Raw genomic sequence first — 27,937 nt, forward strand, 5'->3', positions numbered from 1 at the left:
AAGTAACTCAAGGAAAGAGGGGTTGTTTGGCCCACCAGAATTTCCCCAAAAGAGGAATCTGCCCCCAAGGACGGACAGAGGCCAGAAAAAGGGACTCCGAGGCGTCGGCTCCTTTAAGAGGCGCTGATTGGCTGAAGCGGCCACAGACGCGAGGCCCGGTTGCCTGGGAACGGCCTAGGGGGGCTGCGGCGGGCGGCACGCAGCCGCGAGGTGCTTGCTGGGGCGGTGCGCGGCGGCGCGGGGGTCTGCGGGAACGCGGCTCAGGCCCAGCACTTCTCTGCCGAGCCGCCGCCGCCGCCGCCGCCGCCATTGCCTGCTCGCTCGGTGAGCGCCGCTCCGCTCCGCTCGCCCAGCCGGGCCTCCGCCGGCACCATGGGCCAGTGCGGCATCACCTCCTCCAAGACCGTGCTGGTCTTCCTCAACCTCATCTTCTGGGTGAGCTGGCGGGCGGCCCTAGCCCCGGGAGGCCTCTGCGCGGAGCGGGTGGACCGGGCGGGCACGGGAGCCAGCCGAGGGCTCGCCCGGGCCCTGCAGCCCCGGTTGCCCTTTGGTGGGGTCTTTCCCTGTCCGACGGAGGTCAGGGCGGTGCAGACCGGAGGGCTCGGGGACTCAGGCCTGCTGGCACGGTGCCAGGGTTACGCGGGTCGCCACGGTCGGAGCAGCCTGCGGGACGCACCGGCCGAGTCTGTCGGGATGCCAGGCCTGAAATGGGACACTGCCCAGTGAGTCGGGTTCCACCGTCTTTGTCTGAGCCCTCCCAGAGCCGGTGGCAGTCCCGGAGTCATGCAGCAGCTACGCGGGGACGCCGGTTGAGTCCTGGGCCAGGAATTTCGGCTTAGAGCTCTTTGTGTAGAGTTGGGAGGCTGGTAACCAGCCCAGAAAACTGAAAGGATTCAGCCTGAGACAGCAAGAGCATTTCTTTGATCAAGAAAATTGCTGTCGCGGGGATGGGTAGCCAGCTTTTAAGTGTTTCGGCTGCCACGAGATTTTTTAAAGCAACGAACTCACTTTTTATAAAAGGTTGCTTTTGCTTTTTTTCCATACGTGCCCTAGGGAAGTGTTTATAGCCGGCCTATCTTGTGGCCAGGCCCTTATCTCACCCGGGGTTTTGTAGTAACCTGTTGTTCCTTGACTCTACCCCTTGAATTCTGGACTTTGCACCAGGAAAACTCTTTTTAAGCATATCCTCCATCACATTTTTTTTTAACTTAAAAATTAGCACAGGACAGCTCAGCTGTAGAGCAGGGATCAGCCTGTTTGCCCCATCCTGTAAGGGAAAGTTTGTAGTGTAGTGCAGTACAGCCCACATCCTAGGTCGGGTGCTTTCTGGTTCATTGGTAGTTATGGGCACACCACTGGCGATTTGCGACCCGACTGACCCTCATGTCCTCAGGCTGGTCTCATTATAGCACTTGCCCTGGGCAGTTTTCTCTGTCCACAGTACCCAGAATGTTCTTTGAACAATTCCACTGACCGTACTGTAGCATAGCATCATTTCCCACCCCACCCCTATTCCCGGAATTCAGCGCCTACCTTGGAAAATATGCACACTTATTCTGGCAAGAGTCTTCCTATTGCTCTTGCCCCTAACAAAGAATACAACCTTTCCTATCCCGACTGCTGGTCGCTAAATAGGCTGTTCCGGATAACGAGGCCCTTAGCTCTGCGGTTGTGTGTACAGGAGGCACATCTTGAGACTCAGACTGAACTCCTTGAAATCACCTGCGTGGCTTTGGGATTCCTGAGATTTCGTTTCCAATTTAGAACAGGTGTTCCTGATCCGTTAAATTACATGGCTGTTAAAGAGGAAAAATATTTTTAGAGCTCCCCAAATGAAAAACACTTGGTAGCTAATGAGATACCTAAGAACTTAAGAGACAGAAACTTTTTTTTTTTAAAACATAGACCAGGCTGGCCTCCAAACTTACCGAGATCTACCTGCTTTCACCTCCCCTAGTACCGGGATTAGTGAGGGCTGCCACACCTGGCTTGAGGTGGATATTTGTATCCACTTCAGTTCTAACGGATATTTGTATTCATAATAATTCCTTTGGAGGCCGGGGTGTTGGTGGCACACGCCTATAATCCCAGCACTCGGGAGGCAGAGGCAGGAGGATCTCTATGAGTTCTAGGCCAGCTGGTCTACAAGAGCTAGTTTCAGGACAGGCTCCAAAGCCACAGAGAAACCCTGTCTCGAAAAAAAAAAATTCTTTTGGAGTTTATGGAAGTAACTATTTGGTTTTGAAGAATATTTATTAGGTGAATTCTAGGCCAAGCACACTCAGAGCCTAGTTGTGTTAATGTGAGAAAACACTGGAAATACAGATCCATTTTCTTTAGTAAAAAATATTGTTTATTATATAGCAACATATATAATACCAGTTAATTATTAATTCTGAGTGCTTGCTTATGAATCCTTGGAAATTGTATATAAGTATATTCACCCCAGTGAAAGTTAATGTTGTGAACTGCTTGGTGAGTGTTGCTGAGGCCAACATCATATTGTTAATTTAGTATGCCTTTATCTGAGATAGTAATAGTAAAAACTTCTGTGACTTTGAGAAGGAAGGTGAGCAGAAAATCCATGGTGTGGTGGAGGCAGCAGTATTTAGGCGCATCTCCTGACAGTGTTGGCTTGTAGGCAGACCTGGACTCTGGCAGTACTGATGATGCTCAGTGCCTCCTGCTTGCCCGTCATCTATGGGAGCTTACACAAGTGTAATTTAGCTGCGAGTATTGCCGTGTGTATTACAGACGGGGTGGGAGGCATTAAAGCTTGGGGAGCTGAGGGAGCACACCCAAGATGTGGCAGGGCCTATGTTCAAACCCAGGTGACTGAACCATCGCTAGAGCCTGTGGTGTTGGAGGAAGTTGTGATGTGAACAGATTTGGAAAGGGCATGAGGCTCGGGGACAATGGTTGTTAGGCCATATTAGAGGCTCCTTTCTCTAAAATGTACTAATTTTCACATTGTTAGAAACTGTACCCACACTTGAATTATACTCCAGCTCTTCTGTTTAAGAGTTTTAAGTCATGAAGGAGGAAGTACATTAAATTGTTAACAGATTTCATCTTGAGAAATTGTAATACATTCTTCCCTTTATATTGAGGGTGTTCTTATAGGTGATCCCTCCCTCCCTATAATACCTAGAAATGTGTAACTGGAAGAATGAGGATCCTCTTCACAGACAGGACACATCAAGCTTACCAAGTTTAGATTTCCTTGGGCAGTTTGCTCACACTGCCTCTCACTGTTGGTACTGGCTGACCCTTGGTAGGTGTTAAAAGTTTAATTGCTTTGGCAGAACCTTATATCTTGATATACTGGTTCCTTTGGCAATCTGTCCAATGGACTGAGATATGGAAATAGTCATGCCAGTACTTGGGCTTTAAGCAATCTGACTGCCAAAGCTATTAATGTAGATTTAGTGTAGTTTGGGACGTTGTATCTCTGAAAAGAGAGACAGTTTTTTTCTTCTTATTTGTATGTTTATATGTGCATGCATGTGATCACCAGTATGATCCCACAACATGCGTGTGTGTGTGTGTGTGTGTAGGTCAGAAGACAGCCTCGTGTAGGTCAAGAGTTGTTTCCTCCTACCGTATGGGTCCTGAAGATGGAACAGGAAGTGTGAAGTTAGTCACACTTGGTGGCACTGACCTGAAACAGCTATTTCAAAAATTCTGCTCTTTGGCAAATCCCCAGGCCATTAGGGGTTTATAGCTTAAATGATAACTTTTGACAAGTGAAAAGGACATACAATCCATGTCTTAGATTTTTCTTTTTAAATAGCAGTGCAACATTAAAACATGTTTTAAAAGTTAAAAATTTTATGTATGGATGTTTTGCCTGTGTGTACATTTGTACACTTTTATGCCTAATGCTTGTGGCCAGAAGAAGGTGTCCAATACCAAGTTAAGGACAGTTGTGAGCTGCGGTGTGGGTGCTGGGAATTGAACTCGGGTCTTGGAAGAGCAGCCAGTGCTCTTATCTGCTGAGCACTTAAGCAATATCTTTCCAGTTCCAAATCTTCTGTTTTTGTAGAGTAGTAAAGCTTTAAATATAAATGTGTTAGTGCTTGGTTTGTGAGCATTTACTAAAGGTTATATGGGTTTGTGGTAAAAGGCTATATTTTGAAGGCTGTTATAATTCTTGTCGGTAAAATAATCCACTTTTGTACCGAGGTCAGGTAGGATTCATAATTTACTAAGTTGTTTGATCTGATCCAGGATACTTCATCTGAAACATATTGAAATGAATAATTTTAGTTTAACAAACCCTATTGTTTTTTTGTGTGTGTGAGTTTATGTATGAGCACACATGATTGTATCCCATGCACCCGTGTGGAGGTCAGAGGATAACCTCAGATGTCAGTCTTCTTCCACCTTGTTGGAGACAGGGTCTTTTTGTTGTTTGTCATTGCGTATATCACACTAGCTAGCCCACAAGCTCCTGGGATCCAGCATCTCATCTCATCAAAAGAGCACCAGTGCTTTGCCAGTTCTGCTTGGATTCTGGAGAGCCATACCTAGGGCCTCTGCCTGTGTAGCAAGCACTTTACCCTGAACCATCTCCATAGCCCTTAATAATGCCTAATACTGCACTTTTATTCTGGTAGGTTATTAGGTACTTAATCCAGTCCTGTGTTACACAAATTATTTTATCTGCCCTATCATAAAAACCATCCGGCTGGTATTTACTGTGCACATATTTATGTTAGGCGTTACAGGAGCTGTAGCAGAAAGCTTTGTCCATGCTGGCAGACTTCTAATCTTGTGTGTCTGTTTTGTTTGGTGTTTTCATCTGTACTGAGAAGTCACGCTAAAACAACTCGTGGAGTAGGGAGACGTCTGTCCAGAATGTCCAGCACCTGTGCTAGCGTGACTCACTGATGTGAAATAACCACTGTGTAAAGATGGTAAACTATGTAAAATGTATCCTGCTTTTAAAATAGCATACTTCCTGTGTGGATGTATATAACTAAGGAAAGTTGCTTTTTAAAAAAATTTTTTTTTTAATTGAAAAAAAAATTTCTGCCTCCTTCCAGCCTCCCATTTCCCTCCCCCTCCTCCCGCCCCTCTCCCCCTCCCCCCACTCCTCTCTCCCTCCCCCCACTCCTCTCCCCCTCCCCCCACTCCTCTCCCCCTCCCTCTCCAGTCCAAAGGGGTTCCCTGCCCTGTGGAAAGTCCAAGGTCCTTCCTCCTCCATCCAGGTCTAGGAAGGTGAACATCCAAACTGGCTAGGCTCCCACAAAGCCAAAACATGAAGTAGGAACAAAACCCCATGCCATTGTCCTTGGCTTCTCATCAGCCCTCATTGTCCGCCATGTTCAGAGAGTCCGGTTTTATCCCATGCTTTTTCAGTCACAGTCCAGCTGGCCTTGGTGAGCTCCCAATAGATCAGCCCCACTGTCTCAGTGGGTGGGTGCACCCCTCGTGGTCCTGACTTCCTTGCTCATGTTCTCCCTCCTTCTGCTCCTCATTGGGACTTTGGGAGCTTAGTCCGATGCTCCAGTGTGGGTCTCTGTCTCTATCTCCATCCATCGCTAGTTGAAGGTTCTATGGTGATATGCAAGATACTCATCAGTATGGCTATAGGATAGGGTCATTTCAGGTTCCCTATACTCAAGTTCCTTGGGAAAGTTGCTTTATTAAGCAAATATGAACATTTGCACACCTGTTACTGCAGAAAAGTTCTTAGAGAACTTTCAAGGGGAGCAAGACAGGAGGTTGAAGACAAATGGGGAATATACCACAAAGTTAAGCCAAGGTGATATGGATGTGAGCTGGTGGCCACTTGAGGTTGGCAGAGGCTTATCTAAGTGTGGAATATAAGAAGCCAGTTTGGAGGTGATTGTAAGAGGTGAGGGAATTCAGGACTGAAGAGTAGCTAGATCATAAAGCCAGGGCATACTTGGCATGTTCAAATTACAAAGTAAGAACATAAAGATTATGTTTCATGCTCTTGGTTCAGAACATAGAGTGAAAAGGGCTGAGAGATGGATCAGCAGTTAAGAGCAATTGTTGCTTTTGCAGAGGACCCAGGTTCAATTCTTAGCACCCTCATGGTACCTCAAAACTATCCCTAAAACTCTAGTTCTGGGGGCTCTAATGACCTTTTCTAACCTCTGTGGGCACCAGGCATGCACTTGGTGCACAGATGTACATGCAAATAAAACACCCACACATAAGATAAAAATAGACAGTTCTAAAACAAAAAGTTTAAAAGAGAAAGAAGTAAAAGTTTTCCAGTCTCGTCACACAAGCCTCCTTGAGTGTGTGTATGTATATATATACACCCATTGTGTTCTGACATGTCCTGTGTCCGCATAGGTGGATATGAATAGGATATGTTGGTGTGCTTTTGTTTCCTGTGCTTCTGTCTGTGTGACTGTTCTGAAAAGATGATGTTGTAACACCTCTTCAGCCAACAGGCTGTTTATTAAGGTAGTTTTTTAGTTTGTTAAGGAAAGAACTTCAACTTTGTTGGGAAGCAAATCATGGTGCATACTGTAAATATATTTAATTTTTTCCCTGGCTTTTCAAGACAGGGTTTTTCTGTGTAGTCCCGGCTGTCCTGGAATTTACTCTGTAGACCAGGCTGGCCTTGGACCCTGAGATCCACCTGTTTCTGCCTTGCTAGTCTTGTTCTTAAAGGCTCGTGCACCACTTCCCAGCTTCTCTTCATTTGTTTTGGATGTGTAGAGGTTTCTGACTCTGAGTTCTGAGTCATGTCTGTGGCCTTGAGTAATCGTTTAGGTCAGTGGTTCTCAACCTTTGTAATGCTGCAACCCTTTAATACAGCTCCTCATTTTGGGGACCCAAACCATAACATCATTTCATTGTTATTTTGTAACTGTAATTTTGCTACTGTTATGATTGTAAATATCTGAAATGACAAATGCCAACCCCAAAGGGGTCGTGACCCACAGGTTAAGAACTGCTGATTTAGGTAGACCTTAGAGCCATTAGGAGAGCTTTGTGATTACAGTTTGAGGATGAAATGGGTTTTGTTTGTTTGTTTTTTGTTAGTTTTTTTATTTGACTAATAGTACATTTTATTTATTTTTCATTTCTTGTGTCAGAATTGAAACTTGTCAGCTGACTGCACAGTGCATATAATCTTTTACTACACAGTACCACAGGATGAAGGTTTTCTTTTTTAATCTCCTTTAGAATATATATCTTTTAGAACTGGATGGTGTTTGTGCACGCCTTTAATCCCAACACTTGGGAGGCAGAGGCAGGTGCATCTCTGAGTTCATAGAGTGAGTTCTAGGGCAGCCAGGGCAGCACAGAGAAACCCTGTCTTGAAAAACAACCCCAAAAGAATGCTTATCTTTTAGAATATTTATTGTTCTTTGAAGTATTTTAATGAATTTAAGCCATAAAATCTGATTCTAGTTAAGGTTTTTTGTTTTTTCCCCAGAAAATCCCATAAACATTTCCTTGGCTCCAAACAGGTACAGTGTAAGAATCATGCAGCCGGTCAGCAGTGATGTACCAGCTGCTCCGCCGACCTCAGCGCAAGGTCGTTTCTGCTGCTCAACTGGTGGGAGAAGGAAGGGGGTCTTAACCAAGTTTCCTGTCTCTGGACCCATCCAGAGATTTAGATCCATGGATAGGTCTTTCTTCTTCAGAGATGTGATCTTAATTGTTATTACACATATAATTAACAGATTTTACAACTATAAATTGTCAATTTCTCATGATAAAAGTTATATTTAGCTTGATAAAATCTTTTCTTCCTGCTCATCCTCTCCTTCCTCACACCCTTTTAAATAGCTTAACATTCAGTAGATGAGAAAATTTTGTGTTTATGTATTTGTTTTTAATTTAATGAGACTATAGTTGATATGTATTTTACATAGTTGCTACTACTGTTTTAAACACATAGCCAGATTTTAACATGATAAATCTTAAGCACTCCAGACTCCTAAAATAACTGACTTTTTACAGTTAGAGTGGGCGGGGGCAACTAAAAGTCTCCAACACAAGTTCAAACTCCTGATTTACAGCTGGCTTCAGGATTGTCTGAGGCCTTTAGTCTGTCTCCAGTTTCATTGCTGTCTGAACTGTGGGACTTTCAACTGATAGGTAGGCATACACTGAATTAATTGGATCAACAATGAGTATGAAAGACCAAATGAAAAGTCAAGATACAGTAGAATTGGGGAGCATGCCCTTTTTAATGTCAAAATAACAATTTAAGAGGGTTAAAATATTTAAGAATAGTGGCAATGATATCAGTGATTTGATTGCAAAAGTAGCCTGACAATGCAATCCAAGAGGCTTTGAGAAAGGTTTTTTTGTTTTTTTGCAATATAAAGAATGTGTGCCAGAAGAAGTTATCCATCAGAAAACATCCAAAGGCTGAGTCAAAGTCAGACCTAAAACAGTGATAAATGGGAGCAGTTGACATGCACCTAAAGTGTGGGAATGAAGAGAGAGCTAGTTTATATGCTTAAAGACAGACAGATCTAAGAAGTAATCTGGAAAACAAAACACTACGGTCTTAATTTTAGACATAACTTTAAATATATGTCTGCAAGTGTGTGAATATATATGAAAATATTTAAACATATTAGAACTAAACACTCATAATTTTATCTCTCAGACAATATCAACTTTTACTTAAAAAATATTTTGATGTTAAAAAAGGTAGTTTTCCCCTTAATGCACTATACTAATGCATATACTACGTTGTATTTTCAGTGTTCAAGGCTATAATGCGAGCATGCCCTTAGGCTTTGGGTTCTTGCTTTTGCTGTTGCCATTTTGTGATGGTGTTTTGACAAATGAACAATCCTAGAAGCCATGTTACTAGATAGAAATGCTGAAGTTGATATGTGTTGTGGATTGTTTTCCAAAACCATACTTTTGTATTTCTCTATAATCCCTCTGGTATACATTGAATCCTGCTTTACTTCTTTATTGACCAATTTGCCAAATAGAAAATTATGTCATTGTTGTAGTAGCTTCAGAAGGTCTTGTGTAGAAGTAATCTTGGCTTCTGAAAGAGGGTTGCATGTCTTTGGGATAGTCTTTTTATTGTTGTTGGTTTTGGAAAGATGGCAAGAGAATAAATGAAATAAGTTAGGGAGTAATTATGTACTTAGAGGAGTAATGCATAGTGACATGAACCATTTTATCAGAGTAAGCCTGAGTGGAACAAAGATTTTACAATTTCTAAGGTAGTCTTGATGGCAAGAAGGTAAAGTTTGGGGAAGGTTTCTTTCAGAAACAAATTGTACAGAATCACCAATAATTCCTTGCAGGAAAATAGTGATGTACATATAAATCTAATATGGCTGCACAAGAAACGCAGAATTAAATGTGTGTTGAATGTTTCTGATTCTCCCTTTCTTTGAATTTTGCTTTTTATAATACCTAGAGTACGTAATACTTTGTAACATGTTTCTCCTGTGTTTCTTCTTACCCAATCCCTATTTTTTATCAGTTGATTCTTTGAGGCAAAAATCACTCTGAAGGAGCAGTTCACACAGGGAAGCAGAATCATTAGGTCCTGAGCTTTGAGGTCAATGAAGTTTAGACCCTGTCTGCTCTCTGTTGATCCGTTGTGCCGTGGTGGTAGACATGATTACTGTGTCTCCGACACTCCTTATCCTCGGAGTGACTTCTCTTTGCCTCATACTCATTCAGCATGTTCTGTGGGATGTTTTCACGGTCACGGCTCTGAATTTCCATGTGGATAAACTGGTAACAGAACAATTTTATCTCCCAGTTTTAAACAGTTCTGTTTAGTTTTAAGTTGCCAGTTTGCAGAGGTAGGTCTTAGAGTGCTTGATGACAATGAGGGAATAGTTCTGTGGGTTTTAGGATTTTATTGGCTTGTCTTTTTTTTTTGTTTTTTTTTTTTTGTCCCTGCCAGAGAGTTGAGTTAACCCCCAACTAATAACAAAAACCACCAACCTTGGTTAGTAGACATCAGGACAGCAATGTTATGTAAGAGTGAAATTTCTTACTTGAACACATTCACACTTGTATAGATGGATAGAAAATTAAAAGGATAGAATTAGTGTCACTTTTGAAACTTGTAAGAGCTCAGTTTATAGAGAAACAGTGCAGTTAACAGAAAAACACCTAAAGTTTTAAACTTCCATGACTTAATTTAAAACATAGGCAAAGTAAAAGAATGGTTTTTCTTCAAAAACCTCAGCCTTTCCCCTAAATTTCGCTGTACTTTGTAAAAAGGATGATTAATTTTAGTACTGCCCTGGCACAAATCCTCCTTATAGGCCCAGATTCTCTCAGAGGTGTCATGTCAGAGGCTTCCATGTTCCACAGTGCCCTGCCCTACTGCTGCTCCCTTCCTCTCTCTCTCCCTCCCTCCCTCCCTCCCTCCCTCCCTCCCTCCCTCCCTCCCTCCCTCCCTCCCTCCCTCCCCTGCAGCTGCTTTGTTGGCAAAGCCCTGGTCCAATCTCCACTGCCCAGCAAACAGGATTTAACCAAGCTCACCTTTTAATTTTGTGTAGCTTTTCAAATAATGCCCTGTCTGCATTAATAATCAGAGTGACTACCAGGTTCCCATCACTAGTAAGAATTATTTATGCTCTTCCCTGAACTGACCATGCAAATTATTATTTATCTCATTTGACTATTTTTTATTTTTGTTTTTTATGTTGATGGGTGTCATTATGGCAGATACTTAGAACTGTTTAGTTTTCTTGGCCACTATTTGAAATGAACAACTACTCTGTTTTCAACATCATTTATAAGAGACAAGCACCTTGTTTATGCTGTCCTCTCAGCAGTGAGCACAGTGTTACTTGGTGTGTCTGTTACCTTACTTCCTACTGATGTTGAAGAAGACACTGTTACAGTCTCCTCTCCTGTGAACATTGCCTGTTGAATGGTTTCCAGCACAGACTGAGTCATCTGTCATCTTTCAGACAATAAGCTGTATTTACAAGTGGGGTTGCCTACGTTGCCTTCCATTTGGTTTGCTGCATCTAGTTCTGGTTTCTTTTCCTACATTCTTGTCTGTAGTTTCATGAGTGTCTACCTCACTCTGGTCGGAGCGGGACAGCCCAAGAGGCATTTCACTTGGCCCATTCCCAGCTGTACTAAGTGTGAGTTTCATAGGAATCTCTTTAGGCTAAAAGCTCATTTTGTTTCTAAAATGCAAGTGTTCCTCAGTGGCCTGTGCTGTATATTTTTGAGTATGTATTATCCTCTTGTTATATTTTGATCCAGGTTTATCTAGGTTAAAACTTCATTTACTAGCTGGACTTGATGACACAATTGGTTAGTGTACTATACTTAAAGTAAAAAAAAAAAAAAGATTTATTTTTATTTATTTAAGATTTTTTTTTTTGATTTTTCGAGACAGGGTTTCTCCGTAGCTTTTGGTTCCTGTCCTGGAACTAGCTCTTGTAGACCAGGCTGGCCTCGAACTCACAGAGATCCGCCTGCCTTTGCCTCCCGAGTGCTGGGATTAAAGGCATGCGCCACCACCGCCCGGCCCTTAAGATTTATTTTTATTTTATGTGCACTGGTGTTTCTCCTGCCTGTGTACGTGTGAGGGTGTCAGATCCCCTGGAACTAGAGTTTCAGACAGTTGTGAGCTGCCATGTGGGTGCTGGGAATTGAACCTGGTCCTCTGGAAGAGCAGCCTGTGCTCTTAACTGCTGAGCCATCTCTCCAACGCAGAGATTTATTTTTAATTGTGCTGTATGTGCACATACATGTAGCTGTGGTTGTGGAGACCAGAAGAGGGTCCTGAATGGCCCAGGACAGGGACAGGCGTAGTTTTGAGCTGCCCAGTATGGATCCTGGGACAGACTTACGTTGCCCTCTGGAAGCGCAGTACATACTCTTAACCACTGAGTATCACTCTAGGGCTAAACTCACTTTAAAACAATATTTTTATTTTTATATTGAGGGTGTTGGGGTGAGCATATGTGCATGAGTACACAGGCCTGCAGAATCCAGAAGGGGATGTTGGATCCTTTGGAGATGTGGGTGGCAGGAGCTGAGCTCAGGTCCTTGGAAAGTAGTGTGTGCAACTTTCTCTCCAGTCACTGCCGCCTCCCAGACTTTATTTTCATTTAAACCTTTTTGTTTTGTTTTTGAGATGTATGCCACAATTTCCATTCAGCCCCCACCCCTTCTTTTTGAGGCAGGGTCTCACTGTAGCCCTGACCTGCCTTGAACCACTGTGTAGATTTAGGCAGTCCTTGAACTCATAGAAACATGCCTGCCTCTGCCTCCTGGGTGCTGGGCTTAAAAGCATGGCCACCACACCTGCCCCTTCCTCCTCCCCACAGCCTTTTAAGAAATAATTATAGGAACAGTTCTTGTGTAGTTTGTTTAGTGAAAGCAGTGAGTACAGCTTGATTAATTCATGTTTAAAGACTGAATTATTTGCTTTAGTAAAATGTGTTATATTATATATATATATATACACACACACATACATATATATGTTTGTGACTATATAATGTACACGTGTAGTTGAGAGAGTGCTTTAATAAGACTTTGTTACAGAGTCCACATCCAAACTGTTAAGCCTCATCTTTTTTTCTCATCTCACAGTGTACCCCAAAAGCAGATATGTAGTTGTGAATTCCAGCAGGCCCAGTAGCATTGTTTAATGGTAGACTACTGGTTGAGACTTACACTCCGTTCTAGAGGTGGTGCCCATTGGAGTCTAGTAAGCACAATTAGATACCATTGTATTTAAGTAGTGAACTGAAAACTGAGCATTGACTGTGCTGGTGAGAAACACACACACCAGCTGAAGCCTCCTGTCCTTTCCGTGGAGGTGGAGGGTGTGGAGGGTATGGTGTTACTCTGTAAGCGTCCATGATACCTGTTTGTGTCAGGCACTGCTTGAAGTGATACATATGATGCAGGGCTGAAAGATAAACAGACACAGTTTGTGCCCAGGAGGTATATTAAGAAATGCGGTAGAATTGAGACATTGTTAAAAATGCTGTTTGTATTGCTTGGGGGGCAGTAAGAGAATGGATGAGGGTGAGTAGTTAAGAAAGGCTCCTGTGAGAATGTGGTGATCCTTAAGCTGCATCCGAATAAGTGAAACAGCAGCAGAGGTGTAAAGTGAGAGATGTGTTTATCAGTTTTATATTTTTGCAGTCTATGAAGGGTTATGAAGTCTTCAGAATGTAGAGTCAAAACAGTTTAAATCATTAAAAATTGCCCGTTATACTTTGCCCTGTTCATATTTTTAACAGTAATTCTCACAAAGAACATATTAAGGGCTGGGGGGAGTCGGGGTAGCCTGGGTTTAGAGAAGTGCTGCAGTAAGGTGACTTCCAGGTGCAGTAGAGAGGCTGAGTGCAAGTTATCTGGACTCGAGGCAGAGATGAGGAAGTGTGACAGACAGCACCCTGGCGCTGAAGAGTACCTCATGGGAGTGAGAAAAGAGCAGCCAGGGAAAGAGAAGAAAACTAGCAGTGGACGAGAGATGATCTAAAAAAAAATGTCTCCATTCACATTTTATTATTCTTAGTACATTACTTCAAGTATGAAAAATAGTTTACTGTATACAGTAAGGTGGTGGGCAAGGCAGTACCAAGAGAGTACTGCCTGAAGTTTCTTTACATTAAAAAATCCAGTGTGTGTGTGTGCACACGTGCATAAATCAGGTTACTGGGATCTTCTTTTTCCAGATCTGACAGTGATTGTAGTGATGTATTATAAGAAGACAGACATGTGGTGTTCAGGCATAGTGAACCTAATAAAACTACAGAACTGAACTGAGTTTTCAGGGTCAGAGGATTGAGTGGGAATCTGTAATGTTAACTGTGGAAGCGGTTTGCTAGTTTGAAGATTTATATGTTTAATCTTTCACAGGTGAAGCAATCACAACTGTGTGACAGCTCTGCATGTTCTGCTCCTAGACAGCAGTTTAGCATAGCCCTGCACTGTGTCCCTGTTTGTCTGCGTGCTGGTAGCAGTAAGCACAGAGCGGGGCCCAGTGCTAATAAAACCACAAGTGCCCTGGAGAAGGGGCCTGGAGCTGGACTAAGGCTTTCTGTGCTCACCTTCCCCGGAAGGGCTCAGCACCCGTGACTCCAAGTGCAGCCACAGCACTGGTGGGAACCTGCTAAAAATGGAGAATCTCAGACCCTCTGAGATTGCTGAGTCAAAACTGGCAGCTTGATGAGCTCCTCAGGTGATTTCACACAAAAGCTTGAGGGGTGTGTTTCTAAAGAACAGGTAGATGGTGAAAGTTTGCAGTGTGCCTGAGCCTGGACTCTTTGCTTCACTGTCTCAGTCTGTAGTAATAAGAGGCGGTGGCGGGGCTACGTCCCCAACACCCCAGCCGCCTGCTTGGCTAGCTTATGCCCCGAAATAATTACACACAAACTGTATTCATTTAAACACTGCTTTGGCCCATTTCTATCTAGCCTCTTCTAGGCTAATTCTCACATATTAATTTAGCCCATTTCTAATCATCTGTGTAGCGCCCCTAGGTGCGCTTACCGGGAGGATTCTAGCCTATGTCCATCCTGGGTCGGAGCTTCATTGCTTGCGTCTGCCTGGGAGCTGGGAGCATGGTGTCTCTCTGAGGCGTCTGCTCCCGAGAGGAGAGCTGTCGAGTCTGTGCTCACTTCCTCTTCCTCCCTGCATTCTGTTCTGTTTACTCCACCTACCTATGTCCTAACCAATAAAATGGGCCAAGGCAGTTCCTTTATTAGCCAATGACCTTCCTCCATCATCAGTCTCTAGGATAGCATATTTTGGGTTTCATGTTTACTAATACTTTTCTAAGAAAGCTAAATAGAGATTTTTTTTTTTTGGAGTTACTTTGCCTGGGCGCAACCCCTAACTCTGTCCATTGTCTCTACTTATAGAATACAGTTTAAGTGCATTCTTGTCATTGCTATTTATTCAAGTTATGTTTTTTTCTATTGAAAAATAGGTGAGATTTAGAAAATTTGCAACTTCATCTAGTGAAGAATTTTGCTGGGGTGGTAGTTCATGCCTTTAATCCCAACAGGTGGATCTGAGTTCTGAGGCCAGCCTGGTCTACAGAGTGAGTTCCAGGACAGCCAGGGCAATAACGAGAAACCCTGTCTCAAACAGCAACAACAAAAGCATTTTTATTAATGAGCCAGGAATGCTTTAGCTTTTCTGATTTAAGAATGATGGGAAGTCTCAATTATAGCCTCTTGGGTTGAAGATGTGCTCAGTTGGTAGAATGTATAACATGAGAAAAGCCCTGGCTTAGATCCCCAGCACCACCTACACTGAGGTGATTGATGGACGAGGGTCATCTCTCTATCTGTTGTTTCATTGGTTAAGTAATAAAGAAACTGCTTGGCCTCTGATAGGGTAGAATTTAGATAGGTGGAGTAAACAGAACAGAATGCTGGGAGAAAGAAGCTGAGTCAAGGAGTCGCCATGATTCTCCCACTCCAGACAGACGCAGGTTAAGATCTTTCCTGGTAAGCCAGCTCGTGAGCTACACAGATTATAAGAAATGGGCTAGTCCAGGTGCGAGAGTTAGCTGAGAAAAGGCTAGATATAATGGGCCAAGCGGTGTTTAAAAGAATACAGTTTCCGTGTAATTATTTTGGGGCATAAGCTATCCATGCGGGTGGCCGCGTGCTGGGGACGCAGCCCCGCCGCTCCAAATACAACAGGTGATGGTGCCTGCTTGAAAGAGGAGGCAGGAAGAGTGGAAATTCCACGTCATCCTTGGGGATTCAGGGATGACCTTGAATTCAAGGATGGGATACACAAGACACATTCAAAGAAAATGACTTGAACCCAGGCAGGAGCAGAAAAATTGCTTGATGGTACTCAGGCTAGGTTTCCATTTGCTTTTCTAGGGGGCAGCTGGTATTCTCTGCTATGTGGGAGCCTATGTCTTCATCACATACGACGACTATGACCACTTCTTTGAGGATGTGTATACGCTCTTCCCTGCTGTGGTGATCATAGCTGTAGGAGCCCTGCTCTTTATTATTGGCCTCATTGGCTGCTGTGCTACCATCCGGGAGAGCCGCTGTGGGCTCGCCACGGTAAGGTAACCCTTCCTTCACCACACGTCAGACCAGAATGAACACATGCTTTAAACTTCTAGAGGTTGTCCCTTATACTTTTCTTTTAATCAAGAAAACATTTACAACTATTTTTTTAAAATCTCTACCTAATTTCTGATGATTTTTCCTTACAGTTTGTCTTCATCCTGCTCTTGGTTTTTGTCACGGAAGTTGTTGTTGTGGTTTTGGGATACGTGTACAGAGCAAAGGTATGTTGTTCACTGCACACGCGGGGCTTTCCGGGTGGCATAGAGCAGCTTCGTTTTCTTTTGGCTTATTTCAGCGAAGCCACTGCTTTAAAATACCTAAAATTAATTAGCATTTATTTATAAAACTTCTGTTCTTGATATAACTGATATTATTTTTGTAGGCATTTGACATCCACATGTGGGGCATCTCCTCAATACACAGTTGCTTTGTTCCTTTCGAGTGGTTTGTTTTGCTAGCCTCTTTTGAGTAGTCTTTTCAAAGGCTATTAACCTGTGTGAGTTAATAGATCTGACTGTTTGCTGCTAGTTTGAATCTGACTGGAGCAGGAAGTCTCTTTCTTACTGTAAATGTACGGAGAACTTGGAAGCATGCTACTTAGGGATTGTAGTTGTAGCCTTGACCTATGTTACTTTAAGCAGTATTTTCGAGGGATGGAATCTTTTCTTTTGATGCAGGTAGAGAATGAAGTTGATCGAAGCATTCAGAAAGTATATAAAACCTACAATGGGACCAACCCCGATGCCGCCAGCCGTGCTATTGACTATGTACAGAGACAGGTAAGCTTCCTTGAAGGTTGTCATGCCTGAGTCCACAGAAACTAGTTCTTCTCTTTCTGTGTATGTGGACTGTGTTTACCTCCACAGCTGTAAGAGAGGGTGTTCCTCCACCTCTGCCTCCAAGTTTATTGTTTTTGCCAGTCTTGTTTTAACTAATACACACACACACACACACACACATAAATTAAGTCACACACATTTCAAATAAAACTTAAACATTTTGCCATTGGAGGTGATATTTAACTCAAAGCTGGTTTTTTAACATATTTTAACATGTGAAGGTATGAGTATTTGGAGACTGAGAGATGGTTCAGTTGGTTCAGAGATGGTTCAGATGATTAGGATCACGTCCTGTTTTGCAGAGAACCTGAGTTGGGTTCCCTACACTCACGGGAACAGCTTCCAACCACCCCTAACTCCTGTCCCAGGGCACCTGACACCTGGCTTCCATAGTTCCCTGCACTTGTATGCCCATATCCACACACATACACAAAATCTTTAAAAAAGTTTTTTTTTCCTTCCTTTTACTCTATGTGTCTTTGACATCGTGCATCTTGATCCATCATTTCCCGTCCTGCGCATCCTCCTTCTGCCCTCTTCTTCAGTCACACTAACCACTTCTAAGTGCTCAGTTCATCCTCAGGTGGCTAGTGACTCCATGTTGGACTGTACAGATGTAGCGTGTTCTTCACGGCAGAAAGCTCTGCTGAGAGCACTGCTCTGGAGTAGTTGTTGAAGCTCTGTAGTTCAGAGCTCAACACAGACACCGGCGTTACCCAAGGACTCTCTCTCTTACCAGTTGCACTGTTGTGGAATTCATAACTATTCAGACTGGGAAAATACAGATTGGTTCAAAGAAACAAAAAACCAGAGTGTTCCTCTTAGCTGCTGCAAAGAGACTGCCAAAAGCTGCAACGGCAGCCTGGCCAACCCCTCTGACCTCTACGCCGAGGTGAGTGTGAACTGTTTTTCACTCTCTAGTCACTGTCCTCAGCTTCTTTTCAGTCTTTTTACTTGACTGTCTGTCATGGCATTTTGTTTCACTATAAACATGTTAGTTTGTTTGGATTGTGCATTCTAAGTTGCTCTGATCATCAGTTGTTTCATTTCCATTGCTGTCAGGGGGTAGGAATGTGTCTTTAGGAATAGGTCTAACGAGCTGTCTGTTGCAGGGATGTGAGGCTCTGGTCGTGAAGAAGCTACAAGAGATCCTGATGCATGTGATCTGGGCAGCACTGGCCTTTGCAGCCATTCAGGTGAGTAGGGCTAGCCAAGGAGCTGCTACCAGAGCTAATATGTCTCCTCGTATCGTTGGCCCTCATGGTTTTAGTTACTAAGTGGGGCGAATCTTCGTGTGTGTGGATAGCTTAGAAGTGATTCTGCACCAGCCACCAGTTTCCAAAATCTGGTCTCTGGATCAGTGATCTTTATGGGAGGGAATTGTGTTGAGGAGACTCTTTGCCTTATTTTCCTGTATTGATTAGTGAGCACCATTCAAAGACCAAACATGCCATGGGGCATTCCTGGAAGGTATTTTGATAGCACTCACGGATGTCTTTAAAATACTGCTGTATTTCGGTTTGGAAATGGAGAGATTTCCCTTTAGTTTCTTGTACACTGTCGCTTTCTGCTCCCTGTTTTTATGCTCTTGAGTTTTGTTTTTGTTGGTTTTTTTGTTTTGTTTAGTTTTTACTTTTTAAATTTATTTATTTTGCTGTTCTGGAAATCAAACCTAGGATCACATGTGTGACAGGAAAGTGTCTTCCAACTGAGATCCATATTTTCAAATCCTTACTTGTATTTTTTTAAAACACTATTTTATATGTATGAGTGTTTTGCCTGTATGTGTACACCATGTGTGTACCTGGTACCACTGGAAACTAGAAGAGGGCATTGGATCCCCTAAGACTGGAGGTAGATATGGTTGTGAGCCATCATGTGTGTGCCAAGAATAGAACCTGGATCCTCTGGAAGATTGCCCACTGCTCTTAACTGCTGAGCCATCTCTCCAGTCTCCCTTATTTGTAATTTATATATATTTGTTCATTTGTTTATTTTGAGGTAGCAACTTGATGTATCATGTAGGCTGGCTCCAAATTTCTGGGCTTAGGAAATCTCCTCTCACAGCCTCTCTGACATAACAGTACCCAGGCTGTGCCTGAGTTCTTGAAAAGGGGTGTGTGTGTGTGTGTGTGTGTGTGTGTTTGTGTGTGTATATATATATACACACACACACACACATATCAAGACCTTTAATACTAGTCTCTTCTAAAAGGAACAGTTTTATTGCTTTATAGAAAAGGTTTCCCAGTAAGAATTGAGGCTCTATCCTTTTCTCTATTTGTGGATTTAGTTGTTTTAGACTTAGTATGTGTAAAGAAGAAGCCCTTGACATCACTGGCACACACAGAGGTATGCTGTGCCAGTGTTGGTAGCCGAGGGAACCCATTTTTTCCTGCTCTGCTAGTGAAAATGGTCTTTGTATTCAAGTAGGTGAAATTATCTGGCAGTTGCTCCATCACTCGCTTAATTGCCTTCCATCAGCTATGCACCCTCGTCCCTTAGTCCCCCCGGAAAGCTGTTAGAAGGACAGGCACTTCGCATGCAGCATAGCCGTCTACATTCCCAGGTTCTCAGGTTTGTATGGTATATGTTACGAGTTCTGTTGGGCTAACATAATTGAGAATAGCCAGCTATGCTATTTGGAAAGCTTTTCTGTCAGATCAGTTTTGAGCTTTTTTGCTTGTTTGTTTGTTTGTTTTTGAGACAAAGTTTCTTTGTGTAGCTTTGTTGCCTGTCCTGGAACTCACTCTGTAGACCAGGCTGGCCTCAAACTCACATAGATCCATCTGCCTCTGTGATTAAAGTTGTGCACCACCACCTCCCAGCAGTTTTGAACATTTTAAAAAAGCTTTTAGGAACTGAAAAGATTGCTCAGAGGTTGAGACCACTGGCTATTTGTTCTTTAGAGGTCCTGAGTTCAATTCCTGGCAACCACGTGGTGGCTCACAACCATCTATAATGAGATCTGCTGCCCTCTTCTGGCATGAAAGCATACATGCAGGCAGACCACTGTATACCTAATTTTTTTTTTAAAAAGCTTTTAGTTCTTGAAATAGGTTTCTAGCCTCAAATAATCTTGATAAGACACCTTTTAATTGTTACGTTAAAGGCTATAGAACTATTACTTTAAATGTAAGTTGTTTTAGCTTTTCTGATCTTTGCATATTTGAGCAAAAGCTATTGTATTAATGGAAAGTACCTTGAAAATGGCAAGGGGGGATTGTTTACTTTGCTGGTATTCAAACATCAATGAAATGATTCATTAAAAAAGCCTTGCTCTATATTTGCTATGGTCTCTGCCATCCTGAGTATTTACTTTGTGGTTTAGCATAGCAGTAATGTGGTGATCAGCAGGGCTGTAGTCCACATTTTGATTATGTATGCAAACACATTCATTTAGCTAAAGTGAATAAAATAGAGCAGCCTTCTCACGCAGAATTCTGGCCTGTGCATTCTTGGTGACTGTGATGTCAAAGCTGTAGTTGTTAGAATACAGCAAAACCTTTGGGATTGTGGTGACTGTTGCTCAGGAAGTGTACGGCTGTGCATATGGAAGGCTGATAAGAGGCTGTCTCGATAGCCACGCCCTGACTTAGTAGCTTGTAAAGATACATAATTTTGTGTTTTGTTTTGTTTTGTTTTAGATGAACAAGGCTGAGTCAGGAATTCTGAGCTTTCACAGATTTAAAACCTAGTGGTTTGGAAAATAAAAAATTTTGGTTCAAGTAAAATAATAGATTTCCCCAATGTATTTTCTTTAAGAGTGACAGTAAATGTTCTAAGGTTTTGGTATTCAGACTGTGCTATAGATTGTTGTTTTGAGTGTAGGATACTAATAATGACAGAGGTGACTCAATAGCTTTTATTTTTAAGATTTATTTATTTTATGTATATGAGTTCTTTATCTGCATGTATGCATTTATGCCAGAAGAGGGGACATCAGATTCCACTATAGCAACCATGTGGTTGCTGGGAATTGAACTCAGGACCTTTGGAAGAGCAGCCAGTACTCTTAACCTTTGAGCCATGTCTAGCCCTGACTCAATAGCTTTTATAGTTGTACATGCCATGGAATTTCCAGACTAGAAAAGAATGCTTAAAGGCTCTCCATTCCTTTCCCATTTGTTTTGCCACACACACTGGGAAGAGTGAGGAGAGTATGACTCACACGGGTATGCAAAACCAGAGCCTGGACTCTGGTTCCTTTGTATTCTGTTTCCAGTTACAAATCAAAGAATTGGAATTTTCAGATCAGATTTGTAATTCTTCTTCAAACCATGGCTAATTGGCGCTCTAGGTGGGTAGAATTCAGAGAGAAAATGGCACAGCTCAGTGGATGCAGCCGAGACCAGGTTTGTTTCAGAAAGCCTAAATATTTGTCATATATCCCTTTAAGAGAAGTTTACAAACCCTTGCTCTAGCCTTGTTAAATTACCCATGTTTGTGTAGGACCAAAAAGAAAGAGCACTGAAAAAGAAAACCCTAGCTGATTATTATAATAGGATTTTTAATGTAAGCAAGAGGTTTAACCTTTTTTTCTTATATCCCTCATCAGCTTATTAATCAGCATGATGTTACACTTCTTTGCAAACAGACAATGATCAACTAGGAATTTTGTATTTGAAGTTGTAATAATAGTACAAATCAAGGTTTTGATTTGTTAAGATCTTGAGGGAGTGTGCTGAGCAGGCAGCATGGGGAAGATGGGTTGCCAGTCTCTTCAGTGAGCATGCCTTTAAGGTATAGCAGCCAAGAGTACACTTTACCAGACTAGGAAGCTGATAAAGTGCACGAGGACATGAGTTTGAGGGGTAGGATGGGGATAATGGGGGCTGGAGAGATGACTCGGTTGTTAAAGAACACTGGCTGCTCTTCAGAGGACCCAGGTATGAGTCCCAGCACCCACATGTTGGCACACAACTGTTGTAATTCAGTTTCATGGAATCCTACCCTCTTCTGGCCTCCATGGTCATCAAGCACGCACATGGTACGTAGAAATACATGCAGGCAAAACACCCATACACATAAAATCTCTTCTCCATCCCTTGGAGAAGCAAAGACAGAGGGGTCCCTGGGCTCACTGGCTAGTCAGCCTAACATAATCAGCAAGTCCCCTGTCCCAGTAAAAGACCCTGTCTCAATAAACAAAATGGAAGGCTCCTAATGGACACTTGAAATTGACCTCTGACCTACCCACAAATGTACAAGCACATCCTCACACACCACAAACACATAAAACTTAACAGGTGTGTGGTACACAGTTGTAATGCCAGCACTTGGGAGACTGATGCAGAAGGAATGGGGGTTCAAGGTCAGCTAGGGCACAATCCTAGTTTGAGCAAGAGCTTGTTTCTTAGAAAAACAAAACAAAACAAAAGGCATGTTGGCACATAATTACATATGTTTGTAGGGTACCGTTTTATAGTTCAGTACATATATATATATATATATATATATATATATATATATATATACTGTATAATCTCTAAATCAGATTATTTCTCCTTAAACAGATGTTGTACAAACTTTTCTGGTTCATTATAAAATATAGTGAGTTATAAACTCTAATTATCCCCCCACTGCTACAGGGTGTTTTAAAGCATCCTCCTTTCTAAAACTTCATCCTTCATCCCTCATCCTTCCTGTTCTAGCCTCTGGTCACCCCTGGTCTACCTCTCTCCAGGAGATCGACTTGGTTTCTGATATGGGTGAGAATGTGCAGCATAGTTTCCTGCTATTCCACTAAATGTCCTCCATTTCTCGTGCTGCTGGATTTTAGGGCTTTGGGTTTGGGTTTTTTGGTTTTTTTTGGTTTTTTTTTTTTTTGTTTTTTTTTATGACTAGATAGTATTTTGTGTAAATACACATTTGGTCAATCTAAATTAGCTTTGGATTTTTAATTATTTTTTAACTTTAAAAGTGCCTATTTGGAGTTAGTAAGATGGCTCACTGGTAGAGATGCTTGCCGTCAAGACAACCTGAGTTTGATCTGGAGACACATCTGGTAGGAGAGAACAGCTCCTGCAGCTTGTACTGTGGCCTCCACGTGTGCCGCCCATACATTCATGCAAAATAAAAATGTAATTAAAAAATACCTAAATTGACAAAGGTAAGTCTGCGTCTCTGTCTTGACCCTAGGGTTAGGGTTTGGGTTTCTGTGTGCATGTGCACCTACACCCTCTGCTCTGTTAGCTAGCCTGCTCTGAGGACTCCGTGTCTGCCCTCGAAGGCTGGCTGGGCCTCCTGTCATTTATATGGAATCTGGGCATCCGAGCTCTGGTCTTCATTTGCACAGCAAATGCCTTACCTGCTAGATCATCTCCCTAGGCCTCCTGAGCCTTTTGTAGAGACAGCTACCTCTTCTCAGCTTCCATGGACTCTTCTGCTAGACAAACACCCAGTACTGGGGCATTTAGAAGCTTACAGGATGCTGCTTTGGCCCTTGCTTTTTGTTTTGAGGTAGTTGTAGATTCCACCTTTAAGAAATGATTTAGTTGGCTGGGCGGTGGTGGCGCATGCCTTTAATCCCAGCACTCGGGAGGCAGAGACAGGCGGATCTCTGTGAGTTCGAGACCAGCCTGGTCTACAGAGCTAGTTCCAGGACAGGCTCCAAAGCCACAGAGAAACCCTGTCTCTAAAAACCAAAAAGAAAAAAAGAAATGATTTAGTTGAAATCCTTTGGCTGCTTTCCCCACCTTGAGTGATAACAGCTTACAGAGCTGTGCGGTTCCATGACCATTGTTCTCTAATCCTATCCAGGTTTCTCACTAGTGTTTAGTCAGTTCTACACAGTTGTGTAACCTGAGTAGGTGTCTACAACTCGGACCCCAGTTCAGTTCCCAGTGCCCATATGGTGGCTCACCACCATCCAAAACAACACCCTCTTCTGACCCTAGTGGACACCAGGCATATATGGGGTTCACATACATGTAAGCAAACCAAAGAAGATTTATTTACTTTAGTGGATGAATGTTTGCATGCATTTATGTCTGTGCTTGTTGGATCCCCTCACACTGGGGTTACAGATGGTTGTGAGCCACCATATGGTGTGCTGGGTCCCCTGCCAGAGGCCAACTCATTTCCTCTGCCAGATCAGGAAGTGCTCTTAACCTTTGAGCCATCTCCAGCACCAGTAGTATGAAAACAACCAGTGGTTTCAGTACCACGGCATTTCCTCCTGTTTCCTTTTTACAACTGCCCTGCCCACCAATGCCTACTGTAAATGGGCTTCTAGCTCTAATACTCGCCAGTTCAAAATGAGTATAAAGAGAATCATGGTTTGTACACTGTTTCCCAAAAGCAGATGGGTATCTTTTGATATAGATCTACCCTGTTTCATGACTGTGTACTATCCCATTTAAGGGGATACTTCAATTGGTGGTAATAGGCAGTTCTCTAAGTCCTGTTATTAAAATTCAAATCCTGTTTCCCCGTTGTGTGTGTCACGGTCTATTATAGTAAAGTTTGTGCCTGTGAAACTGAAGAGTGGGGATCTTTGATAAGTATTGGTGGGTACTTTGCAATCATTTCTCAGAAAAGGTGCTTCCAGTACAAAATGTTTTTTAATTTGTGTGAGAATTCTTTCTTTCCACACCCCTACCTACATAGAATATCATAGAACATCTTATTTGGCAGGTTTTTTTTTTTTTGAGATAGGGTTTCTCTGTGTAGCCCTGGCTGACCTGGAACTTGCTCTGTCGAGCAGGTTTACGTCAAACCCACAGAGATCCACCTGCCTCTGCCTCCCAAGTGCTGGGATTAAAGGTGTGTGCCACCACTGCCTACCCTGAAGTTATTTTTTTTGTAACTTACCAGTTGTCTTAGTATAGTAAACATGTTTTTTCTTTTCTTTTTTTCCTACAGATTTTATATTTGGTGTTTTATTTGGCCTATTTGCTTCCCATGACTTGAGTAATACAAGGAGACATTTTCCTTTAAGATACAATATTAAAACTATAATATTCCTGTAATATTTCCAAGTCTATTGTTGCAAATTTTCAGTAATTAATGTGATATTAGTGGAGTGTTGGAAATAATTCTGTAACTCTCAGTGGTGAGAATATGAAGTTGCTGGGTAGAGCTGAATGCTGTTAAATGCACTTGCTGTTAAATTGCACTTCCAATCAGTAGAGTTTCGCTATGCCTTCTAAGTTGTTTTAAAACCAATGCAGGTTGACTTAAGTAAGATAAAAGAGGAAAGAAATGTCTTTCAGGCATTTTATTCAGACCTCAGCAGAAGGTAACCCAGTTGAGAGAATGTGAGATAGGTAGAGGTAGGAAGGGGGATTTTTCCACTTCCTAGCAAGTCAGTGATTCTTGAGTTGAATATTTTATTTCTTAGTTTAATGTTGCCTGAAAGCATAAGCATGTTTGATTTTATAGCTGTTCTAAGAATGCTTTGGTGTGTAATAAACAGAAATGTATTTCTCTAAGAATTGATACTAAATGCACCTAGAATTAGAGATATTTAGCAAATGTTCAACAGTCTCTGCTTCCCAAGTGTGTATGTGTACGGTGCTGTAGACCAGCGGCCACTTGGTTTATTAATGTGATGGTGCTGATGGATCTGAACAGCAGCCTCCAGCCTGAACGGGTGAAATGGCGGCTGATGGAAGGCAGAATCAGCATGTGGCTCCAAACACGGAGAGTTCGGATTAGGGACAACCATATTCTCTGTGTCTCATACTTCTCACTTTATGGACCCAGGTCCATTTACTAAAACTAGACTACTGCGCATGCACAGAGACCCTGTGCTAAAATAAAACTAGACTACTGCGCATGCACAGAGACCCTTTGCTAAAACTAGACTACTGCACGTGCACAGAGACCCTTGCCTTCTAAAATTCAGTGGTTAGGCCCTTCGCTGTCAGTGAGGAGTTGAGACAACAAAATAACAGTGATACTGTCTGCATTTTGTAAGAAATTGAGTCAAGAATTTTAGAATCACTTTTTTCTTTTTTGAGACGGTGTGTGTGTGTGTGTGTGTGTGTGTGTGTGTGTGTGTGTGTATATGTGTGTATGTGTGTGGTCCTGACTGTCCTGAAACTCATTCTATATACCAGGCCAGCCTTAAACTCAGAGATTTTCCTGCCTCTGTCTCCCACGTGCTGGGATTAAAGGTGTGTGCCACCACTGCCCAGCTGGAATCACTTTCTTTAATATTATAGTTTAATATTGTAACATGTCTCTATTCTAATATGCTACTCTAGAAGAATTTAGCTAAAATGGAAAACTATGAAGAAGTAGTGGCCGTTGACAAGCAATATGTCATAATGCCACAGAATCAAAAGTAGTAAATAATAAACAGAAGCCTTCCAATTGGCACTGGAACTGGCCTTCTACCATATTGAGTTTTTGTGGATTTTTGATAAAGCCTTTCCCCCAAATCCAGATGCCAAAAGAGACACCATCAAACAGGCTTTACTAGACTTGTGCTGCACAGCTTGGGAGCCACAGCCACATGTTAAAGTCAAAGTACATCTGTAGTAGTAGGAGAGGCGGGCTGAGTCCCCGCACCCAGCCGCCTGAACGGCTAGCTTTACCCCGAAATAATTACACAGACACTGTATTCATTTAAACACTGCTCTGGCCCATTTCTACCTAGCCTCTTCTAGGCTAACTCTCGCACCTGGACTAGCCCATTTCTTATCATCTGTATAGCACCGGTCTTACTGGGAAGATTCTAGCCTAAGTCCATCCTGGGTCGGAGCTTCATCGCGTGCATCTTCCCTGGCGTCTGCTCTGGAGAGGAGAGCTGTCGAGTCTGACCTCACTTCCTCTTCCTCCCGGCATTCTGTTCTGTTTACTCCTCCCACCTATCTCCTAACCAATGAGAGCCAAGCAGCTTCTTTTATTTTAACCAATGACCTTCCTCCATCATACATCTTTGTAAAATGCATCTCCTCAGTGGCAGTGGCTACATCCAGTGGCCACATGTGCAGAGACCCAGGCTGTCACCATCGACGCTGCTTTGGGGAGCACAGCTGTGTATTATTAGTGGGGAATCGTAATAAAAAGAGCCTTGGTGGTGCCAGCTCCACAGAATTCCTGGATAGGAAGCCAGGAAGCTGACGCTTAGTACTTAGCCACTTCCATTAAATATCATGTGTTGGTAAGAAAAAACACTTCCATTGTTTTTTGACATTTTTGGGTCATTAAGACTTGAAATAACTTCATTGCCAATAAAGACGTACACATTAGCCAAGTGGTCGTTAGTCATTTCATGTTGTTTTCTTCCTGCAGCTCCTGGGCATGCTGTGTGCGTGCATTGTGTTGTGCAGACGGAGTAGAGATCCTGCCTATGAGCTCCTCATCACGGGTGGAACCTACGCATAGCAGACAGCACAAGCCGGAGCTTATCTTCAATATCCTTGTTCTGACCGGGAAGGTGAATTGAGCAGGCCTGCGGCAGTTGGCTCCTGAGTTCATCTAGTCAAAGCACACGTACACTGGTGTTGGACACAGCGTGGCATCTCATGTACCCACCTCTGGCTTTCTCATCCTTGTTCTCGCTGACTTTCCGTTCCCTTGATCTCAGAACCATTCACAAGTTTTGTAGTGTGGTAGAACTAAAGGAGCGTGTAGGCCTGCTCTGTCGCCTCCCAGGAGGAATGGGACAATGTTGTAGCACTGGGCCCTTTTGTCTTCACAATGAGAACTCTTGGCCAAAGGTTTGGGGGTGAGAGGGAGGACGCCAGCTGTCTGGTGTCCCTCATCAGTGTCCTTTTAAAGAATATATACTATAGTACAGTAACATAGCAGTTGTACAAAATGGCTAATATAGATTTTAGAATCATACAGTGTGTCTTTGTTCATCTTCAAAATCAGAGACTGATCTTTGAAACTAGTGGTTTTTAATCAAAGCTGGCTTTATAGGAGGACTATAATGTATGCACTACTGTTTTAAAGCAATTAGTGTGGATGTGTGAGTTTCTGTGTGATTGAACCCATTCATCATCAGTCTTAAACTCGTTAGAGATAATGTACCCATGTAGACTAGCAAAATAGTATGTAGATGTGATCTCAATTGTAAATAGAAAAATTTAATTCAATAAACTCTGTATCAGCCCT

The 27,937-nt window shown here is 42.7% G+C and overlaps 1 protein-coding gene across 1 annotated transcript; it reads left to right on the plus strand.

Annotated features, from left to right (window-relative positions):
* The first annotated feature begins 170 nt into the window (after positions 1 to 170).
* Positions 171 to 27,937, plus strand: Tspan3 (tetraspanin 3). Its single transcript, XM_075965835.1, has 7 exons — positions 171 to 435; positions 15,825 to 16,016; positions 16,172 to 16,246; positions 16,703 to 16,804; positions 17,604 to 17,756; positions 17,977 to 18,060; positions 27,110 to 27,937. The coding sequence occupies exons 1-7, from the start codon at positions 373 to 375 to the stop codon at positions 27,200 to 27,202; spliced, it is 762 nt and encodes a 253-aa protein (XP_075821950.1). The 5' UTR covers positions 171 to 372; the 3' UTR covers positions 27,203 to 27,937.

Source organism: Microtus pennsylvanicus, chromosome 3 (assembly GCF_037038515.1).
Source record: "Microtus pennsylvanicus isolate mMicPen1 chromosome 3, mMicPen1.hap1, whole genome shotgun sequence".
In the NCBI taxonomy this organism is placed as follows: Eukaryota; Metazoa; Chordata; class Mammalia; order Rodentia; family Cricetidae; genus Microtus; species Microtus pennsylvanicus.